General features: G+C 39.8%; 1 protein-coding gene across 1 annotated transcript; it reads right to left on the bottom strand.

Annotated features, from left to right (window-relative positions):
* Positions 1-2,711: 2,711 nt before the first annotated feature.
* LOC123019894 (hyaluronidase-like) lies at positions 2,712-9,061 on the bottom strand. Its single transcript, XM_044423059.1, has 3 exons — positions 8,141-9,061; positions 6,109-6,198; positions 2,712-3,038 (listed from the first exon to the last, which is right to left on the bottom strand). The coding sequence occupies exons 1-3, from the start codon at positions 9,059-9,061 to the stop codon at positions 2,712-2,714; spliced, it is 1,338 nt and encodes a 445-aa protein (XP_044278994.1).
* Between the last annotated feature and the right edge of the window lie 10,291 nt (positions 9,062-19,352).

The raw sequence follows: 19,352 nt of genomic DNA, 5'->3' as shown, positions 1-19,352 counted from the left end.
ACACTAATAGACATTCAATCGGAATTTGTCTAACTCAAGTACAGTGTATTAGCCTATGTATTAGCTAGTGGTAGTGAATTTTTAAATTTTAATTACAGAGTAGAAAATGAACCACTTTGTGGAATAAACCAGCCAAGGCACAGGTTGACCTATATGGATTGATGGGAATTATGCTTCTTTCTTCTGGGATGGAACCAGAAAGCTCCTCTTTTCCATTGTTCAAGCCTACAGGAAAAGGTCAGTGTTCGGACAGAATATATGGAAAATTTGCTTGAATTATGTACTGTGACCATTACATGGCCATGTATGTACCCCCAAAACAGAGAGAATTAAAAAATAGGATGAAACCACTAATTTGCATAAAATTTCCATGTTCTGATTCATATGTACAGATACAAATTTCAAAATAATCATTTCAATAACATATACATTTCATACTGTAACCAGGCAAATTACTAGTGTCTTGGAGTTAACTGCTTTGCTTTCTGATGGTTCTTTGTTTTTAAACTGGACTCAGACTTGACAGTTCTTCAAATACAGGATTTTTCTCTGTCAGCCCTTCAAACAGAGGGCTACTATATGTAAAGTATGACACCCATCCCCCCGTGGCCCCATGGAGTTGTGAGAGGAAAGAAATGATATTACACAATCAACATATCCTTCATATCATATCTTCTTTCTTTTGTGTCTCTCGGTGTCTCTGACTTCAGTAATCCTATATGTCAACGGCAAACTTGGCAATCCAGATTGCTCAGATCGTTTAGGGATGTCCAGTGGGATGAATGTAACCATAGCATTTAATGACTGCTTAGGAGGCAATTGCCAAGGGGACCTCCGCTGCCAGCCATAACCCACCACAATGACTTTGAATGAGGCAATGGAAAGAAGCTTCATACCCATTCATCATTTTAGCCCTTTCTTTCCTAGCAAATCAAATAGACTCAAACATCTTCCATTTACTTACGTTTTTCATTCAAACAACTTCCATTCACTTACATTAAATGAGTATCCTCCTCTCCCATTTTTCCCAAGTGCAAAGCATGTAACCAATTGTGGGAGTGACTATATTTCTTCCCAAAGCAGGCCATATACTAGTGCTGGGCTAGAAATTCCACCTTTTCCTGACTGTTCTGATTCAGTTTGCTCAGAAATAAACAACTTTGAAAAATCTTTTTTCAGAGGAGAATATGTGGGTGAAATTCTCATGCGTGTGGTTTGGGGTTCTCATGTTTGCCTTGGTTATAAGGCACCCTTTCATTATATTGTCATCTCTCCAGTGGTCTGGAGCCTTTCTAGCTCCCTGTACCTCCATCATAACCCAGAAAATATCAATTAGTTACCCTCCCATAGGACTTTTTCCATTCAGGTAGTGTAGGTTGCCAAGGAGCACAATGGAGACATGAGTAATACAAAGAAAAACATGCAGTGTCCTTGACCATCTCCCTCATAATGATAAGGGCTATTGTCTTCAGAGTAAACACCAGGTAAAAATAAAGCTTTTGAAAGATTGCCAGTGTTTCAACATAACGCTGTTAATTTGTTGTATCTGCTTTCAGTTTCATTGCACAATTGGGATCTGAGCCCTAGCTGAGGAGCAATTCCTTTCTTTCTACTATATAACCTCTAGGTGGCAGTGTGGTATAGCAGAATAGTGCAAATGCTTCCTATTGCTTTCACATTTTAACATTTTATTTTCCCCGTTCTAAAAAAAAAAAAAAAAACTCTCACCTAAAATGCCTATTAGAGATAGAAGCCAAACTGGAGGGTCACAACTTCATCTAAAGAATGCATAAACAACTTTGAGTAGGGAATGATGAGTGCAAAACAAATGCCTCGTATATTATTAAAAGAAATAAAAGAAATAATGCAAAAATCAATTAAAAGAAAAGATTGTGTTATTGAAAGAAAGCAATATAATTAAAAGAAATAGTATTATAATTTATTATTATTATTATTCTACTATCAATATGATTGATATTGTTTTTTTAAATCATAACATTTATTAAAGAAATTAGATTGGTTTCAGAAGTCATGGGTCAGATCCAGATTGAGTTATGCTTAGAATCCATTGAAGGGTAAGTTAGTCACGAATAACTTAATCACTGATTTCATTGGGTACACTCTGAGCATGGATAAGTCCGGCTCAAAGCCCATGCTAGCAAGCGCCAATTTGAATGGCATCCTAAAGTGACACACAAACCAGTCTAAAACAGCCTGGGATGAAAGTCATCTTTTCCACCATGGGGTACCAGACAATTATCTACCTGTGTAGAACAGTTTCAAGCCACCTGTTTACAGATGAACTATAAGTAATCCAGCCCAGCAACAAACATGTCAACCTTGCATGGAAGCTTTGTGCGTAGTAAAGTTATAAAAGAATGCTTCGTACCTTTGGAGAATTTAAATATCCTGTAGACAGCTGCAGCCTGTGTCAAATTCCCACACACATCTGAGTAGATTAGCTCCATTTAGACCTGATGCAACAGTCAGTCAGGATTATTCCACAGTTCTGACAAATGTCTGGAATATTTGTTGATTTTAGCATGAGAAGACTGATTCACGTACTTGAGCTATTGTGTAATTACTTTATATTGGTAATTTATTAATAAAAAAACCTGTGTCTGTTGATTAACTCCATCAAACTTTTTTAAAACTATAATCTGATGGGTGAGCCTTATCAGAAAATCAGTTTGGTAATGGCACGGTGGAGACTAGTTTGTGGAAGAGGATGTTTCACACGATAGTCCTTCCCAGCCCTGATAGCACTGACAATGGAATTTGTCGTTCATGGCCTGTACATCTTCCTGCTTCAGACTTCCTTGCACAGTGACTTTTTTGTCTGCCTGAGATTGGTCAATTAAAATCTTAAAACTATCAGAAGGCAAGTGGAGAAAGTCATACGAATCACTGTTTTTACGAATACACCTTCCATTCTTCTGACAGAGGGCTTTGCTGCACAGTTTGGCTGCATAAGTCACATTAACAATATAATGCCCCAGTGGACCCTCTACATATTTTTTCACAGCCACACAGTTGTCCTAAAGGAAAACAAAGACAATGAGAGATTACTTTCAGTGCAATCCTGTGGAAATCTTCCTGGAAGTCATTCCAATTGTGTTCAATAGGACTAATGCTCAGGTGCACTGATGTCATTGTTTTATAATGTTTATTTATGCTACTGAATTACCAAAGTTTAAGTAGTTGCTGTAAATAACTAGCATGTATCCTTCTCTGAAGGATCCAAAAATTAATTAGGCTGCCACCCTGACTATCTTTGTAATGTCAGGAACCTTGTTTCTCTTGCTAGATCTCATGGTGTGGAGAACTAGTGTGTCATTTATGGACAAGAAGGGGTAAGAAAGGGGAAGGGACTTGTGTGCAACTTCCAATAATTCCAACAGGAAGTTGCCTCCCTTATTTTCTCAAAGGAAAGGAGATCCTTTCTTTTTCATTGCATGCTACACAAAATTTGACAAAAGCAGAAAATGACAACACACATTTAGAGCTTACATTTTATAACCAGGGACACCTGTGAACAAAGTGTGAATCTGAATTAAAATGCATCTTTTAGCGTGCAATCTTAAGCATGTTTAGATAGAAAACGGACGTAATCTCTCAGCATTCCCCAGCCAGCAGTTGTAGGATTTTGTTCTGCCTAAACATGCATAGGATTGCATCCTTAGACATTAATGACATATTAGAATTTGGCTTTGAATTTTTTCAGTCCAGAATTGCACCCAACATATTTTTTAGTAGTGTCACATGTTTCTAGACTGTAATTCCCAGATCTGTCTTTGCAGAGGCCAGCTTTCCCTATCAGCTCAGCAGTCAAGCCACCTGGTTTGTCATATTGGATGTTTTTCAAATTCAGCATAATGAGTTGCATGGAAAGGCCCTTAGGCAAGTTCTTCATAATAATTTTTTTCTACTTCTACAAACTTTAGGAACAAAGTTGGTCTTGTTTCTCAGCCACTCCATTCTCAGCCATCATAACTCAGCAACTAAGTTGATATGATGCTTATTTACTTTACTTTCCCTAGTTTATTTTGTACAGCCACTCCAGAACTATTTTAATGAGGGTTATTTACAACAAACACTTATTCCTAAATATGCTGTAAGATGGCTCAGTTAGTTACTTCTTGTTTCTATGGTTCCTACATTTTTCCAAGGACTGGCCAAGGACTACATCCTCACAAGTCTAGGTAGAATGTCTTTGGTAACAACCTGGTTGGCAGAATCAGCCTGTTTGCAGTACAGCCTGATACTACAGCCAGATGAGGATTGAAGAAGTGTTAATCAATTTATATATGGTTTATTCCTGGGAATGAAAGGGACAGTTATTCTTGGCACGTGTTCCAAGGTCAGGTGGATTTGGACTCATCAGATGAAGAGGGGCCCTGGGAACCAGAATTCTTGGAAATTAAAATGGAAGAAATAGAGGGGCTTATCGCAAAGGCACCCTGCCCAGGTGTTCTGGAGAACATTGAGAATGGTCAGAATTTACAGCTGCAGTGAGGGGCTATGGGAGAAGAACTCTTACAGCCAGCTGAGCCTGATGCAACTCTTGGCCCTGTGATGTGACACTGGGAGAGACAGGACAATCAACTAGAGGAGCAATGGTCAAAGAAGCTTGCCTATCTCCAAAAGGACCATGCCAGAGGAAGGGGAGCCAAAGGTACTCAAAAGGAGACTTCTTAGAAATAGTTGCTAGATTGGGTTCAACAAACTGCTCTGTGCATGCTCAGAGACTCATTCTTGGTTGTGTGTGCTTGCTGGAAGTGCACTGGAGATTAAAGAGCTTTTTCTGAAAGACGCTCTGTTGTTTTGAAAGTGTTAAAGGGGAAAATCTAGCTCATGACAGTTTGCCATATCTAGAGGCATTTCTAAACAGCTTTAAAATGCATCATAATAATGATAAGATATTTTTAAAATGTTTACAATGTGTAAAACCAATGGTAAACAAATGCAATGAACAGCATAGTAATTCAGGGAAGGCTTGGGTCAAGATACGGACCTTTAAAAGGCACCTCACCTGTGCCATAGTTCTGCTTCCCAATGACCAAGAGGTAGGGCTTTCCATAAGGTGGATACTACTATGCAGAAGGCCTATTCAAGCTGCCCAGCCTGTTGGTGGTATGGTTTCACCAAGAACCCAAAACATCTAGCAGCTGCTCCATATGCCCACTAATATTACCTGCGTTGCTCAAACCAGTTTGAATCACAATTGGTTCTTTGGTGTCTACATGGAAGTTGCCTTTTACCGATCTGACCAGCCACAAGGAGTGGTAGCCAAAGCTTTGAATGCATTGTACTTCATAAAGTCTCCAGTGCCCAGCCTGATATCCAATTGTTGCAGCAGTTCTTGGGAGTCCACTTAGCTTCTCCTTTGTTTTTATTTCTCAGTATATTTGAAAGGGTAGAGATAAGAGAATATAGGAAGTAGTCCTCTACCAAGTCTACCAAAGGAGGTTTCTAAAATTCTAGCAAAACATGAAAATTTTGAGAGGAACCAAGCAATTATACAGTAGGGACAACTGCAAACCTACAGATGCTCACACGGCATTGGTTAGATCATGCTGTGCTCCCAGTTCCATAATGCAACAGGACCCAGAGGCCCTGCCATTTCGGGACAAATCCAGTTAAAACTATGATTTAATTAGATTGATTTAATTAGATTTTAATTAGATGCAGTCCAAAGCAGACATGGGAGGCTTAGAAGTTTCCCAACTTGTTTCCAGGACTGAAGGTAATGTATATCTAACCACACCTTCACAGAGCCATCAGGTGATGTCCTGCTTTAGCTAACCAGCTTTCTTTCATTTTTCCACTTACGATGTAGGCAAAACCTTGTTTTCTTGGCAAGACATCAATACTGCAACACCTTTAAGAATTGCATAAATTTTCTAAATATTCTTTCCAACCCTGGGGATTGTCATAAGATGATGGTATGAATAATCCTCAGAGGAAAATCCTGATCCATCTTCGTCCAATGGGCAGATCCCATGAAGCTATAGAGGTTTTCAAAAAATGAAAATTTGCAAGTATGTATGAACTCTGAAGAATTCAACGAAAGTTTCATTCAAGGATTTGTTATTAATCCAGACTTACTTTAGTACTGGCATACTGCATGCTTCCCCAAAGGACAACTCCTGCTACCCCCATTGCGGCACTCTCACCAATTGTGCTGACCAAGTCCTCCTGTGAAATGAGATATGAATATGCATCACATAATAAAGCATCTTGTAGAGCAAACAAAGAGCCGGGATAGCAGTCCATGCTGCACAGAGATATTTGTTTCACTCTTGTTTTAGTCACTTCTGGGGAAACAGGCTTTGGAGGTTTGTGAGGCACTGCCACAAAACACACCCTCCCAAGGCTGTTTGCCAGAGCTGTAGAGAGACCACAGGCAACAATGCCTTTTTCATACCAAGAATTCACAGGACAACAACAACAACAACTACATGAATGACTGCCTCCAGTTAAAGCAACCATGGCAGTTTTTAGGCCTAGATCGGGTTGGACTGCAGGCGTTGTGAACACTTTGCTGCAAGGCGAACCATCCACTGTACTCAAAGTGCCCTACGCAGAAAACCTGCTAGTACCAAATCAAAGCTAGTGGAAAGGGTTGTGCTTTCTGAGTATGGAGCTAAAATCGAGGTTTTTACCCACCAGAAATGCCCTGGTAGAATCACTGTGATTCCATAATCTCACATTTATGCATATGCACATATTTGCCCCATAAATACAGAAGACAGGAATCCTGAATGCGTTGATTATTTTCAGTCAGCTCCATGGGGAATTTTAAGACATAGTCTTATTCTTTTGTACTAGTTAATAGATGAGTTCATTTTATTTTATATTCTGTTGCATAGTATGTTAATGCTTCAGGTGTTCTCATTTTGATGCCTAACATTCTTTGATGTCCACCAAGCACCTTATACATCCTAATTCTTTTTTAGTGTTTCTTCATGGCCAAACATGTGATTCAACCTTGAATCTCAGAACACATCTCTGTCCTGCACTCACATTTTTGACCAAGTTATTTTTCTCTGTGCCTCATCCATTTATCTTTTGTGAAATGGCTTTTGGAGCAGAAAACTGAGCATTCAAAAACATGTTTTTGTGATGTGAAAGACTCCTTGCATTTTGGTTCCTGGGCAAGTTACTTTTGTTTTGTCCTCATTCATTTACTTTCTGGGAAGTTGCAACCAGCCATTTTGGTGACTGGGCAAGGCATGTCCCCCAGAGTGCTCCTCTCTCAAAGTTCCAAATGCGCACACTGGTCCAAAACCATTGGGGGCCCCAGTGCTTATTATTGCTTGGTTTCAGTACTATGCTTAATGAGTAAGATTGTTTATTTATTTGTTATTAGTTTCATCTAGTGTCTCACAATTTCATTCTAGCCTATGAAATTCAGTATGTGACCTCAGCCTACTGCAATATTTGCTTGATCTAACAAAATAAACGTACCTACATTGTACTCTGTGTTTATCTGGATGTAGTTGTTACTGCCTAGTTCTCACTGAGGTGGTGAAATCACACTTTCTGGCCCACCTATGCCCCCCAGTTTTTTGCTTACCTAGAGAAGAAAAAGTACAGGTACTTGCAGCAAATGACCATCTGAGGAAGGGGAGAGTCACTTGAGAAAATGGAGAGGGGTCTTTCATGAATCCAATGTATCACATTAGCATCTAACCCTGTGTGATGCCAGCCAGAGACATTTTGTGCCTGTAATGAAGAACCAGAAAGCTCCCTTCCCATTGCATATACCAAAGCTGGCTGAATTAGCAGCTGGATCTCTCTGCAAAGCTGGTGATGTGGCATACAACAATATCTGTTGTTGCTCCTCTCTAAAATCCACCACACAAGATGGGCACCTCACACTGCCTGATTGCAGTTCTCACCCTGCATGCAACCAGGATACATTCACAGCTCAGAGAAGACTGCAGTTTAGTGTCCCTAGCACAGATTTCTGGTTTGAGAGCAACTCCTACTGACAGAAACTCAACTGAGACCTTCCATCACTTCAGTTGGCAAACATTATAGTACTCATCCATGCAAGCTGCTACATATATAAGGCAATCATTAAGAGTACTGATACCAAGAAAGTACTAATTTCTAATGCATGCAACCCCCTTACCTCTGTCAATTCCTGTAATGTCCAGGAATAAAATGGCCTGCCATAGACATAAACGGGCAAGGCGTAGTCTGTCCTAGCAATGGAAGCAATGCGCATTGCCTCTTTAACGCGATAGTGTACAAATTTCAGAGCATTTGGGCTTGACTGCAGAATGGCATCCAAATATATGGATGGATAAAGAGCAGAGCTTTGTTGCCAAAGCCAAAGCAGTTCATCATTCCGTTTAATTTCAATAAGTGGACATTTGCCTGTGTATCTTGTTGGATTATTCTTGTAATCATAATTGTAGCAGTCTGGATAGAGATAGTAACCCCAGTATCCATCTGATCTCATTTCTTTGGCTAGGAAAAGGGTCTCATTCATAAAATTCTTCCCACTTCTTTCAAATTCATCCTTAGCAGTATCCTTGATCTTGCTTTCAGGCCACTGAGAATTCTTCATCTGTACAAGTTGAATAGACTTGTTTCTGTAAATATCTTTTGTGCCCCAGTTCCTAATCCACTGGGGTCTCCATTCTTCCCAGTCAATGACTCCAAGTCCTTGGAATGACTTCATAGGTATGGAATTGTTAATATCAGACCGAGCTTTGATGAGGTGGTTGAACAGGCTTTCATTCTGTGGTATACCTCCATTGATGGAGACTCCATTGTCTTCAATGTAGGGATAGGTGCCCAATTGATTGTGATAATATATTGTTACTATAGGGCCATTCAAAGTCTCACCAGGATTTGCTATGATGTCAAAAACATCAAGATCTAAATCTACCTTATACCGTTGCTGGCATTGTTCTGTGGGTGCATTCCAAAGCACCACGAAAGGTTTGTGGGGGAATAATGGAGCACTTGTCTGCTTAATTGCATCTCCATCAACCACTATTAGTAACACCCAAACTACTAGGGTGTTAATCCAGAGAGGGCACATCCTGCACTGTCTTTCCAATACTGCTAGGGCAACTTCCTCAAAGGGTGCAAGTGGGAGGGAGGAGAGAGAGAGAGAGAGAGAGAGAGAGAGAGAGAGATTGATTGATTAATGGAGAGGAATAACAGTAAGAACAAAAATGGCAGAACATTAAAAAATACAACTTAAGAATCAATTAAAAGCAGCACTAGAAATAAACTTAGTCCAGGCTGGATCTAAACTAAGGTTCTAGTTCTTTACCACTGTCGTGCATGAGCACAACAACCACTTACCTGGAAGTAACTTCCTTTGCATTCAGTGAGACTTACTCCCGACTACACACGCATAAAATTGCCCTGTAAAGCATTACTTAGTCTTCTTTACTTTGACCCACAGCAATTCATTTTAGGTGCAATCCTAATCATGTCTATAAAGAAGAATCACAGCATGCCCCAGCCAGCTATGCTGTGAGTTGTAGGAAATATTCTTTTCTGTCTGAAAATGCATAAGAATGCACCCTTAATCACTGTCCCAAGTTATTCCATGAAAGTTCATGTATCAACTTCAAGAGCAGAAATGCATAAAATGCCTGCAAGAGTTTCAGAGCACTCCTAATTATGATACAGAATCATAATTAGTGTTAAGTAACATTATGCTAGCATTATATGACATAGCTGAAAATTTGTGGTGAAGAAAATCACTACCCTGCATCAGTCCTATTCCAGCTACACAACCACACCGGAGCACAGGATCTGGATTGCAATCATTTCACACTACCAGCAGTATATAAATCCCAGACCAGGAAGGTGGTATGCATCTCATTTCTTAGGACACGTGGACACAGAGCTAAAGCATCCCTACCTCATCTCTAGGAGGTGTTCTATACACACGTGGGTCTTGATGGTGAGAATAATGATGAACTAGTAGTTGGCATCAAACCGGAGCATGTTGCATAAGCAGCTAGAGAGAACAACAAATATAGAAATAGCATATTGCAAACATTGGCGTTTGCTGAACAGAAGCTGTACAGGTTCACTTTCTTGGGACTCAGAGAGCCAGCAGGAACCTTGGTTCCATTCACCCACTGGAGATATAAGAACAAAGCACCCCGCACAAGTAAACAATGGGAAAGAGTCGTAAAAGAAGATCCACCATGCCATAAAGGGTTCCTGAAATATCCCACACTCATTCCTTCTCACCTACATCCTATGCTTCAGAATCACAGTTTAGAGTGCAGACACCCAAATTATGTACGTACAGACAGATGCTCACTATGCACACCTGAGAAGAAAGTGTACCTTGATCTAACAACCCTTCTGCATTAAACAGGGGGAAGTCCTCTTCACTACACACAGTACATTCAAGGTAAGTGTGCTGTGGTGCCATCCTGTCCTAAAAGAATGTACTAGATAGATTCCTTGAGTTTTATCCTATTCTTCTTCTGCTATTCTGTTATTCCATGGGTTCCACCTTAGTTGATTTCTTCTCATGAAGGACAACTTTAAGATATGGAGGCAGGTTTTTTTCTGAATTCTCAAATGGAGGGAGAAATTGCAGGGGAGAATTCCACAGGCATTCCTACTGTGTCTCAATTGAGCACCCTGCTTTCATTACACAAATCCACTTCCACTACTCATTTAATTAAACTATTGATCCATCATACCCTTTGATGACCCTCTAAACTGTCCCACAATGGTTCCATTCCCTGTTCTGTATCTTACAGGCATTCTAACCACTGGGGTTGTTGCCCACTGGGGTGGCATTTCCCTCCATTATAAACAGGGTCCATTATAATGCTGGATAGTAAAATGTCCCTTCAGTGACCATGAGCACAGTTTAGAAGCATTAGCTATAACTGTGGAACAGGATGCCCAATGACTGATGTGGTTCTAGATCACCCAATGTGGTTCTAGATCACCCAGTCACTGCAGTACCATGGAGGCACCTCACAGAGCCAAAGAATGCAAACTCACACATAGTACTTTGTGGTGCTTGTTGGCTCTGAGAGTTCTTCAAGCATCACCCTCTAGTTGCTTGGAGGAAGCTGTCTCTCAGTGGCACCACCAGAGGACTGGTGAGTGATCTGAGTTACTCTTCCTAACATATTAAAAACAAATAAATCATCAGGTGAGAGCTCTTCACTCAAAGGTGAAATTGCTTAATGCCCTAAAATTTGTTACATGCCCCTAAGATGGGCTTCCGTACCAGAGGACTAGAAACTAGATAATGTAACTCCATTTTTTAAAGATTGATCCAAGAAATTCTATACCAGTTAGCATAACATCTAACTAACTGTTAGGCAGGAGTATATTGGTGGAAAACAATATTAAGGAAAAAAGTAAATCAAACATAAAGGAGGAGAGATTGTGCCAAAGAGAAATCAACCAAAGAAAGTCCTGGGATCACTAACCTTTCAGGTTTGTGTCAACAGTGAGTGTCAACAACTATGTGGATAGGGTTTTGCTCTCTTTCATAATACTAAAGCCTGGAGTCATCCAAGAAAGCTAAATGAGAGATTTAGAACAAAGAAAAACTTCCCACAGCTGAACTATGGAATTTGCCTCCACAATTTAATGACGAACCACTTTGATGTCTTTAAAAGATTAGACAGATTCATAGAGGATAAGGATCTCAATAGCTGCCCATCATGATGGCTATATATTACTTCTGGTATAAGAAGCGGAATGCCTCTGGATAATAGCTAGGGAACACAAACAGTGCTGTTGAGTTAGGTCTTCCCTGTGGGCTTTCTTCATGGGCATCTCTTTGTTCATTGTGAGAAGATAATGCTGGACTAGATAGACCTTTGGTATGGACTAGAAAAGGTCTACCTTTATTGTCATATGCCAATAATCCATGTAAGTTCTTACATTTCTTCATTCTCTTTTGAAAACTCTCCACCACCACCACCACCAGTCTATATGATGCCCTCCACTGGTCTCCAGAAGACCTAAAGCTGGGGGAATGTGCAAATATGCCCCTGTGAGAATATCTACAGTGGAGAACTGATCCCTTGGTTTTCCAGCTCTTTCTCAAGATCACTTCCCTACTTCCATGGCCCTCTAGATCCCTTCCCTGTGGCCTTACTTGGAAACTTTGGTGCTAAACACCACAGTGGCCCTATTGGAGATCTGCCTAATTGTCTTCAGCTGCTTCCCACAGCTCACGTGCCCCACAAGTCTTAGAATTGCTGTTGCATTGGCTATTTTTGCGTGCTAAGCAACCCTATTTCTGAACTAGGATTTATTTCTGCATACTTACACATGAGACTGGAACAATCATTCTGTTGCAAGCCCTCTCTTGATTTTAGGCATCAGAATTGCATTCAGAAGTATGCATACTTGTAGATTTGGATTTTACAGTTCCAAATGAAAATTGGTGCCAGAGTGATTTTTTTGATAGATATTATAACAGGCTAGAGAAGTTACATTTTGACAAATGTGAGAACAGTTTTTAAAGAAACTCATGGCTTGTGGTTCTGAAATCCTATGATAAATAATTTGCTAACTATTGTACATTGCTCCAAAAAAGCAACATATCATTCGTTACCATCATTGTCACATTATTCCTTTTAGCCTGAGTTACAACTCTACGGCACCAGATTAATCCAAAACTCGGTAATGAGCACTAATGATTCACTCTGGCACTTCATTATCAACAGGGTACGAATTCTCTTACATATCTCAGTCAATACCACATTGTCATGCCTAGCTGAACAGTCAAAGGATGCACGTCTCTATCCTAGTCATGAGTGTCCTGAAAAGAAAATCATGCAGAAATGTTTCTGCTCCACATTTTAAACACAAAAAGGATCCTATAAAACAGAAAGAGTTAAAGATTTGTTCCCATGCCTATTAAAATGAAAAGAAGCATTTCCAAGGACTCCTTAATCCACCAAATTAACTATAGCCAGCAAATTAATGAGGTTTGTCAATTTGCTTATTTTATCTCTCTCAGTGAATGAAGAAAAATATTGATTTTTATTTTCACTTTTGTAAAGGAGCAATTCAAACTTGAAAACAGTTTCCTATCTATGGATGCCTTTGCCCCAATGCATTTGTTTGTTTGTTTGTTTTTTGTTATTATCTTGTAACTCAAGCAGCCTCAAGGCTTTAATTCCAAGTGGGTTGGAGTCATACATGGAATAAAACAATTGAAATTAATGGGGCTTAACATCCCTATGACTGCCTTAAGTTCTGTTAATGCAGTGGATCTGCTCTGACTTTTATGAATGCAACATCAAATGGCACATCGAACAGAAGAGAGGAGGAGGAGGAGGAGTAGGAGATGCTTGTAAAGAAGCTATCAGGGCTTTTGCTCCAGGGAACTCCAGCACTCCCAAGGGGCACCTACCATCAACTGCCATGTGGGAGAACTGCAGCAGAAAGAAGGAGGCACGTGAGGACAGGAAACTTCTCCTGTTCCTTATGAACTCTTACAATTCCCAGAGCCATCTTTCGCCAACTGCCCTGGAGAAGGGATGCTGATTTCCTTTCAAATGTTAATAAGCATTACTGTGATGCTATTATTTTTACATTACTTGTAGCTGGCTTGGTATTGAGCAAGATGGCATATAAGTAATGGTAATACATAAATAACTGTCACAATGGACATATATTTTGCACTAATTTGATCAACAGAATTGACTTAAGTCTCCCACAGATGATTTCTTCCAGCTGTTGAGCAATGAGATTGTCCATGCCTGCAGTACTATCCTTCCTGCACTCAGATCCCATTGGAATCATGAGACCAGTACAAACATCAGGTGAGCAGAGGCAGAAGAAGGCAGCCTTGCTCCTCCAAAGTTCTGAGTTCAGATTCTCATTGGCAGGTGTGTCCACAAAGCAAAAACAGATGGGGAGGGAGAGAAAAATGGCCCAGGAGGGAGGAATGCAGGACCTGCTTCAGAGGTTTATAGCATTACTGACTTTTCCTAGGATCCCTGTGGCAATAAAGTACTTAGCTTGCCATAAAAGGACAGCTATTCTCACTTTGCACAGGGAGGATCTAAGATGGTCCAAGATCTGGGATAGGCAATGTGTTGCTTGCAGTACCAATATGCCCCTAGACACCTTTCTTGACACCAGCTGGGTCATCTTCCCCTTAAACACACACACACTCACACACACACATTTTCTTACCAGCAGCTGAGGCCGTTGAGAACTGGTTTTCCATTGATGCTGCAAACTGCTTTCAAAGGAGTTGTTTAGTGTGGTGGAGCTTGTCCCCCACCACTGTTTTGTACTCAGTCTTTGGGGCAGGATATGTGTCCTTTGCCTTGCCTTCAGTAGCAGCCATTTTGTGGTGATGCTCAGGACATTTTCTCAATTTCTCAAATTGCCAAGTATGCCCACAGCCCCCAAAAGTTGCCAAACCTCTGTCCAAAATGGTCAAAGGCAAGATGAGAACATTTCCATTGTGCATGCCTCACATCTTCCAGGTTAGGGAGCGAAAGTGAGGATGTCTTGTATGAGTGTCCTCAAAATCCTGGCCCAGGCATGGTGGGGAAATCTTGCTCGTGATAGCCACTTTCCCCCCCCAGACTTTATGCAGCATTCTTGTAGAGAAACAAAGAAACAATCAGCCTGGAAAGAATCATATGTGGTCCAAAAAGAGTGTTTATTTAGTACGCATAGGTGGAGATCTATGTTACCCCATAACAGAGAAAAACAAAAAAATAGAAATACTTTTTATAAATACATTCATGTCAAAATTAATTTATAACTTTTTTTTTATCTTATTGAGCTTGTGAGAAGAGAAATCTGGGTCAGGGAGTTCCATTCATCCATTCATTCATTTGCAAAACAAAAGCACAGGCCTTTGTCTAAAGTGTATAATTCATTATTGTTAATTATATGTTCTAGCTAAATATAATTGCAATATTCTGAAGTCAAGTTTCTATAGGATAACTATTATTTACTAGAAATGGCTTTCACACACGCACACACATGTGTGTGAGAGAGAGAGATTGAAAGAGAGAGAGAGATAAGTTTTAATTCATGAAATGAAATGAAACCTTTGACATAGTAGCAGAATTTCCTTGACCAAAGATGAAGATTGTCTATCTGTAGAAAAGAAATCATAAGGTAAGGCCATAGGAGCCAATGATAAGAAGATAAGTAGTGAAGTCGTAGGTGTTTTCCAACAGGTGGCTTTGACATTTCATCATCACTGCCTTCAGGTTTGGAGGCAATTCAGCAAGATGCTCCTGGTAGGTCACCTTTTCTTCACCACTATCAGTTTGCTTGCCCTTTCCCCTCAGATCTTAGCCTACACAGCCAAAAGGAAAGCACAAGGCAAGGGAAGGATGCCATTCTGTCTTCTCACTTGTTTTCTGTTCCCAGAGATCATTGGAGAACAAGCAGTGACAGCTTAGACAAAGAATCATATAGCCAAGAGGTTATATAGATAAGCAATACAGCCCCTGCAGTGATGTGGACCTTGTCAGGTACCCAGCAGTTGCGGGCCCATGTTGCTGGCCCTGTCTTACACACAGGTCCTTAATAACAAACTAGTAAGACAGAGAATGGTATTTAGCTGCAAAATGCTGCCTGAATTATGACTTGAGTCCTGAACACTTTACAATTGCAATGATGCTTTGGAAAATTCCCTCAGCTGAGCTTCTACAAAGATTTTGGTTGTCCAAATTACTCATTTTTGTTTCCAAAGTTGAACCTGTGCATTAGGAATTTCCCATTATTCCTTTCTGATTCCCCAAAAAATGTACCCTACAGAGCACTGTATATAAAGAAGTTGTTACAGCTATGTTCATATAACCATCTGGGAAAAAGCAGTCTCCAAATGGCTTCTTTATGCTGGTGCTTCAACCAACATAAACTCTATGTGGATCTTCTTTCATAAGTGTTACTATGTGTTTTAGCAATTGCTTTAGTTCAGAAAATCATATAAAACAAGGGAATCTGCTGCAGGCATGCCTAGAATCATGTCAAGATGAGTGTACTTGCAGTGTTTTTACTCATGTCTGTGTTGATAATATAGAGGTAAAAATATGTAACCAAACTGAAGAAAGGGAAAGCCACAACAAATGCCACATTCTACAATTCAGCAATCAAATTTAGACATTCTCAAAGTCAAATTGATAACCAGGAGAAACAGAACACAGAGTAGTACAAACCATAGGAACACCTAAGGCACAGAAGATGGGAAATGCTTTTATACTTAGTCACTGGCACATAAGTTCAAAGGAGGACATTGTATCTGCGGCAAATAAAATAATGACAAATATATAATTATCTCAGTGTATAGGAAATGCCATACTAGTCCTGCACTTCTGCAGGAAGCGAGAAGCAAGATTGCAGCCCTATCTTAGACATTTATAGTCAGAAGTGAGGCCCACTAAATTATGTGGGTTCAATCCCAATTAGGGATGGAATAAGCTGTCCATTTTGTTTTCCCTTTTTCTTTCAATCTTATACTTACCAAGAAAGTATATCTTTCTTTCAGTCTTAAGTTTGGTTCATACAAACTAGGCAATTAGTCTATTATTAGTAGTAGCAGTAGTAGTATTACATTTTTATAACCCCACTGGCTACCTGGGTGGTTTATAGATATAGAAATATACATAGGAACAACTAAATAACAATATTTAGAAATCAATAAACAATAAATGCAACAACCAATTGACAACCTGTTGCCAAGAGACCCAGTCCTGAAACAGTGCAAAACGGTGCCAAATGAGCAGCCATTTTTGCAAAATATTTTCCTAATAGGAGACATTTTGGACAACATGTTCATGAAAGTACATGTGCTTCTGTACACTTCTTTCTACTAAAATAAGTGTGCAAATTTGTATGCATTTTAATTATAATTCCATGCAATATCCAGAGAAGTTGAAGTTTGAAGGATAACTGTTCCAGTTCACCTATTTGTTCCAGAGTCCAAAATTAGGTAACATTGCATTACACTGTGAATCAATACATTCCACCCTGCCCAAATCCTTAATCCAATTTACTTAGGACTGAAGTCATAGGCTTTCAAATACCATCTTTTGCCCAATTTCAACTGAAATTTATTGGGAACACTGAAGAACATGCTTATGTTGTTACCCATTCACTTTAATGAAGTAGATGCAGGAGAGTTTCTGATAGATTTTTCTTTTTCATGAACAGAATCCATTAATTCTGATTAAGTTAAAAGATTCAGAATCCAAGCAACTAGTTTTTTATTTTATCATTTTAAGAATATTTTCCTCACCCTGCTTTTGAATTTGAGTTCATTATTGTAAAATGCCTAGCAAATTTATTTTGTGAGCATTTACTATCTTAATAGGGCATGGGTTGCTCTTTTCCTGATGCCTACTAAGAAGGAAATTTAAAGAGCTTTTAGATGCCACGTCCTTTTAAAAACAGAATGCCCACAAATGCTGCAATTGCTCTCTAAACTAGCGGGGAAATATCACTACAAGTCTTCAAAAGGTCAGAAAAATAGACCATTCTTATTCTCTAATTCAGTGCAGTGCGGTGTGTGTGTTAAAACTATACTTACATTTTAAAACATTTAAATTAGAAACGTCAGGCATTCCTTAATTGTGAATGTTATGTTCAGTGACATTTCTTTGATACAGCTTTCTGATCCACAATATGATAAAGCATTTCAGAGATCAGTAACCTCATATACCAGCAAAACTGGGATTACCATGAAACAGTATACCTGGGTGTGAAGTCTGATTACTAAACAACCCAACAGTGTTATCTCCCTCTAAGAATACACAAAGCATGATGTTGTTCCTACTCAGCTATTGATGAAGACAGTCATACTTACATCTAGAGAGTAAATCAAGAGAGAGAAACTTGGCAGACCAACTTACGGTAGCTACTGTGCTTATATTAAAGTCTGTTTCTCCCATTGGATGTACTGTTAACAAATGAGATACTGACACAATCTGGAGAGGACGGAGGCACGGTATTCACCTACCAGGCATGGAATAATTGCATAAAATGAAAGGTTAGCCAAGATCACTGTGTTCTAATTACAGCGACCTTAAATGACACAAATAAAATAATGGTCAAATTTTGCCCTGCAGTTTCCAACCTGGTGCCTTCCACATGTCTTAGACTACAACTTCCATCATTCCCAGCCCACAGGGATCATGCTATCAGGGGATGATATGAGTCATAATCCAAACTATACAGAGAGCACCTGAATGGGAAAGTTGATTTAGCCATTTGGCTAACTACGGAATGTAAGCCAATGCTAACTGGTAGTGTGGTACTGGCAAAGAGACACAAGAAGACTGGCAAAGCAGTGGCAGCCAGGGTGACCTTGCTGCGTCTTAATGAAATGAGCTGAATTATATGTGCATTGTGTCTTCTTTTACTACTGTAAATTACCGGGAGCCTCGCAGGGAGAATTCTGACATACGGATGCATGTGTGGTCTATTACAGCAGTGGACTGCAAGAGAAGAGACCTGCAGAAGCCCTGGAGGACAGAGTGCTGCTGTGAGTAGGGATGTATGAGAATTTTTGCCTTAAGTAATTTTCCTTACTATTCCTCCAAATACGAACATAAATATGAGTTCCTTTTTTCAGAGAAAGTTTGCCCTTCCCTGAACCTGTGCCCTCATTCAAAAATATATTCTTTTAAAAAAGAATATATTAAATTTCTTTTTTAAAGAAATTAAATGTCTTTTACATTAAATTTCTTTTTTCACACTTTAGTTTAGGAAGCCAAGCAATTTCAAAAAATGTGTTCCAGAATGTGAACTTTTCCCACTGGAATAAACAGGAAAAACAGAACATAAGTGAGTGAGCCAAACTGAGTTTCAAGGAAGGATGTTGGGACTGAGAAGGACAGTTTCTCTTGGGGCAGATTCCCAAGGCTTCCTGACTGGGACTCGGAGGAGGAGCAGGTCCAATTGCAGGTACTGAGACAACAGAAGTGGAGGCACTTATCTCAAGACCAGACTCCCCAGATGCTCAGGCAGCCTCTGAGGATAGCCAAGATTGTACAGCTATCAGGAAGGTGCTTGGAAGAGGGGTGTTTCTCAGGAAAAGACGAAGTAGGTGCAGCTCTCAACCCAACAATGCAATGTTGGCAGAAGAAGATGGCCCAATGAGAGGACTGGTGAGGCCCTCCCAAAATGACAGTGCCCAAACATACTCATAAGGAGAGTTCCTGAAAGTAAATACTAGATTGAGTTCAATGAATCACTCTGTGGATGCTCGGAGTTCCATTCTGGGCAATTGTGGTTCTGGAAATATGCTTTGGTCAACAAAGAACTTTTTCGCACGAAAAGCCTGTGGCTTCGAATGTACAAATAGAGGAAACGTAGGTGTTGACAGAGAACTCTGAGAA

This window comes from Varanus komodoensis, unplaced genomic scaffold (assembly GCF_004798865.1).
Source record: "Varanus komodoensis strain SLA01 unplaced genomic scaffold, ASM479886v1 scaffold13_1, whole genome shotgun sequence".
NCBI classification, from domain to species: Eukaryota; Metazoa; Chordata; class Lepidosauria; order Squamata; family Varanidae; genus Varanus; species Varanus komodoensis.
The sequence above is the reverse complement of the archived record's forward strand: the minus strand, read 5'-3'. Positions and strand labels throughout refer to the sequence as shown.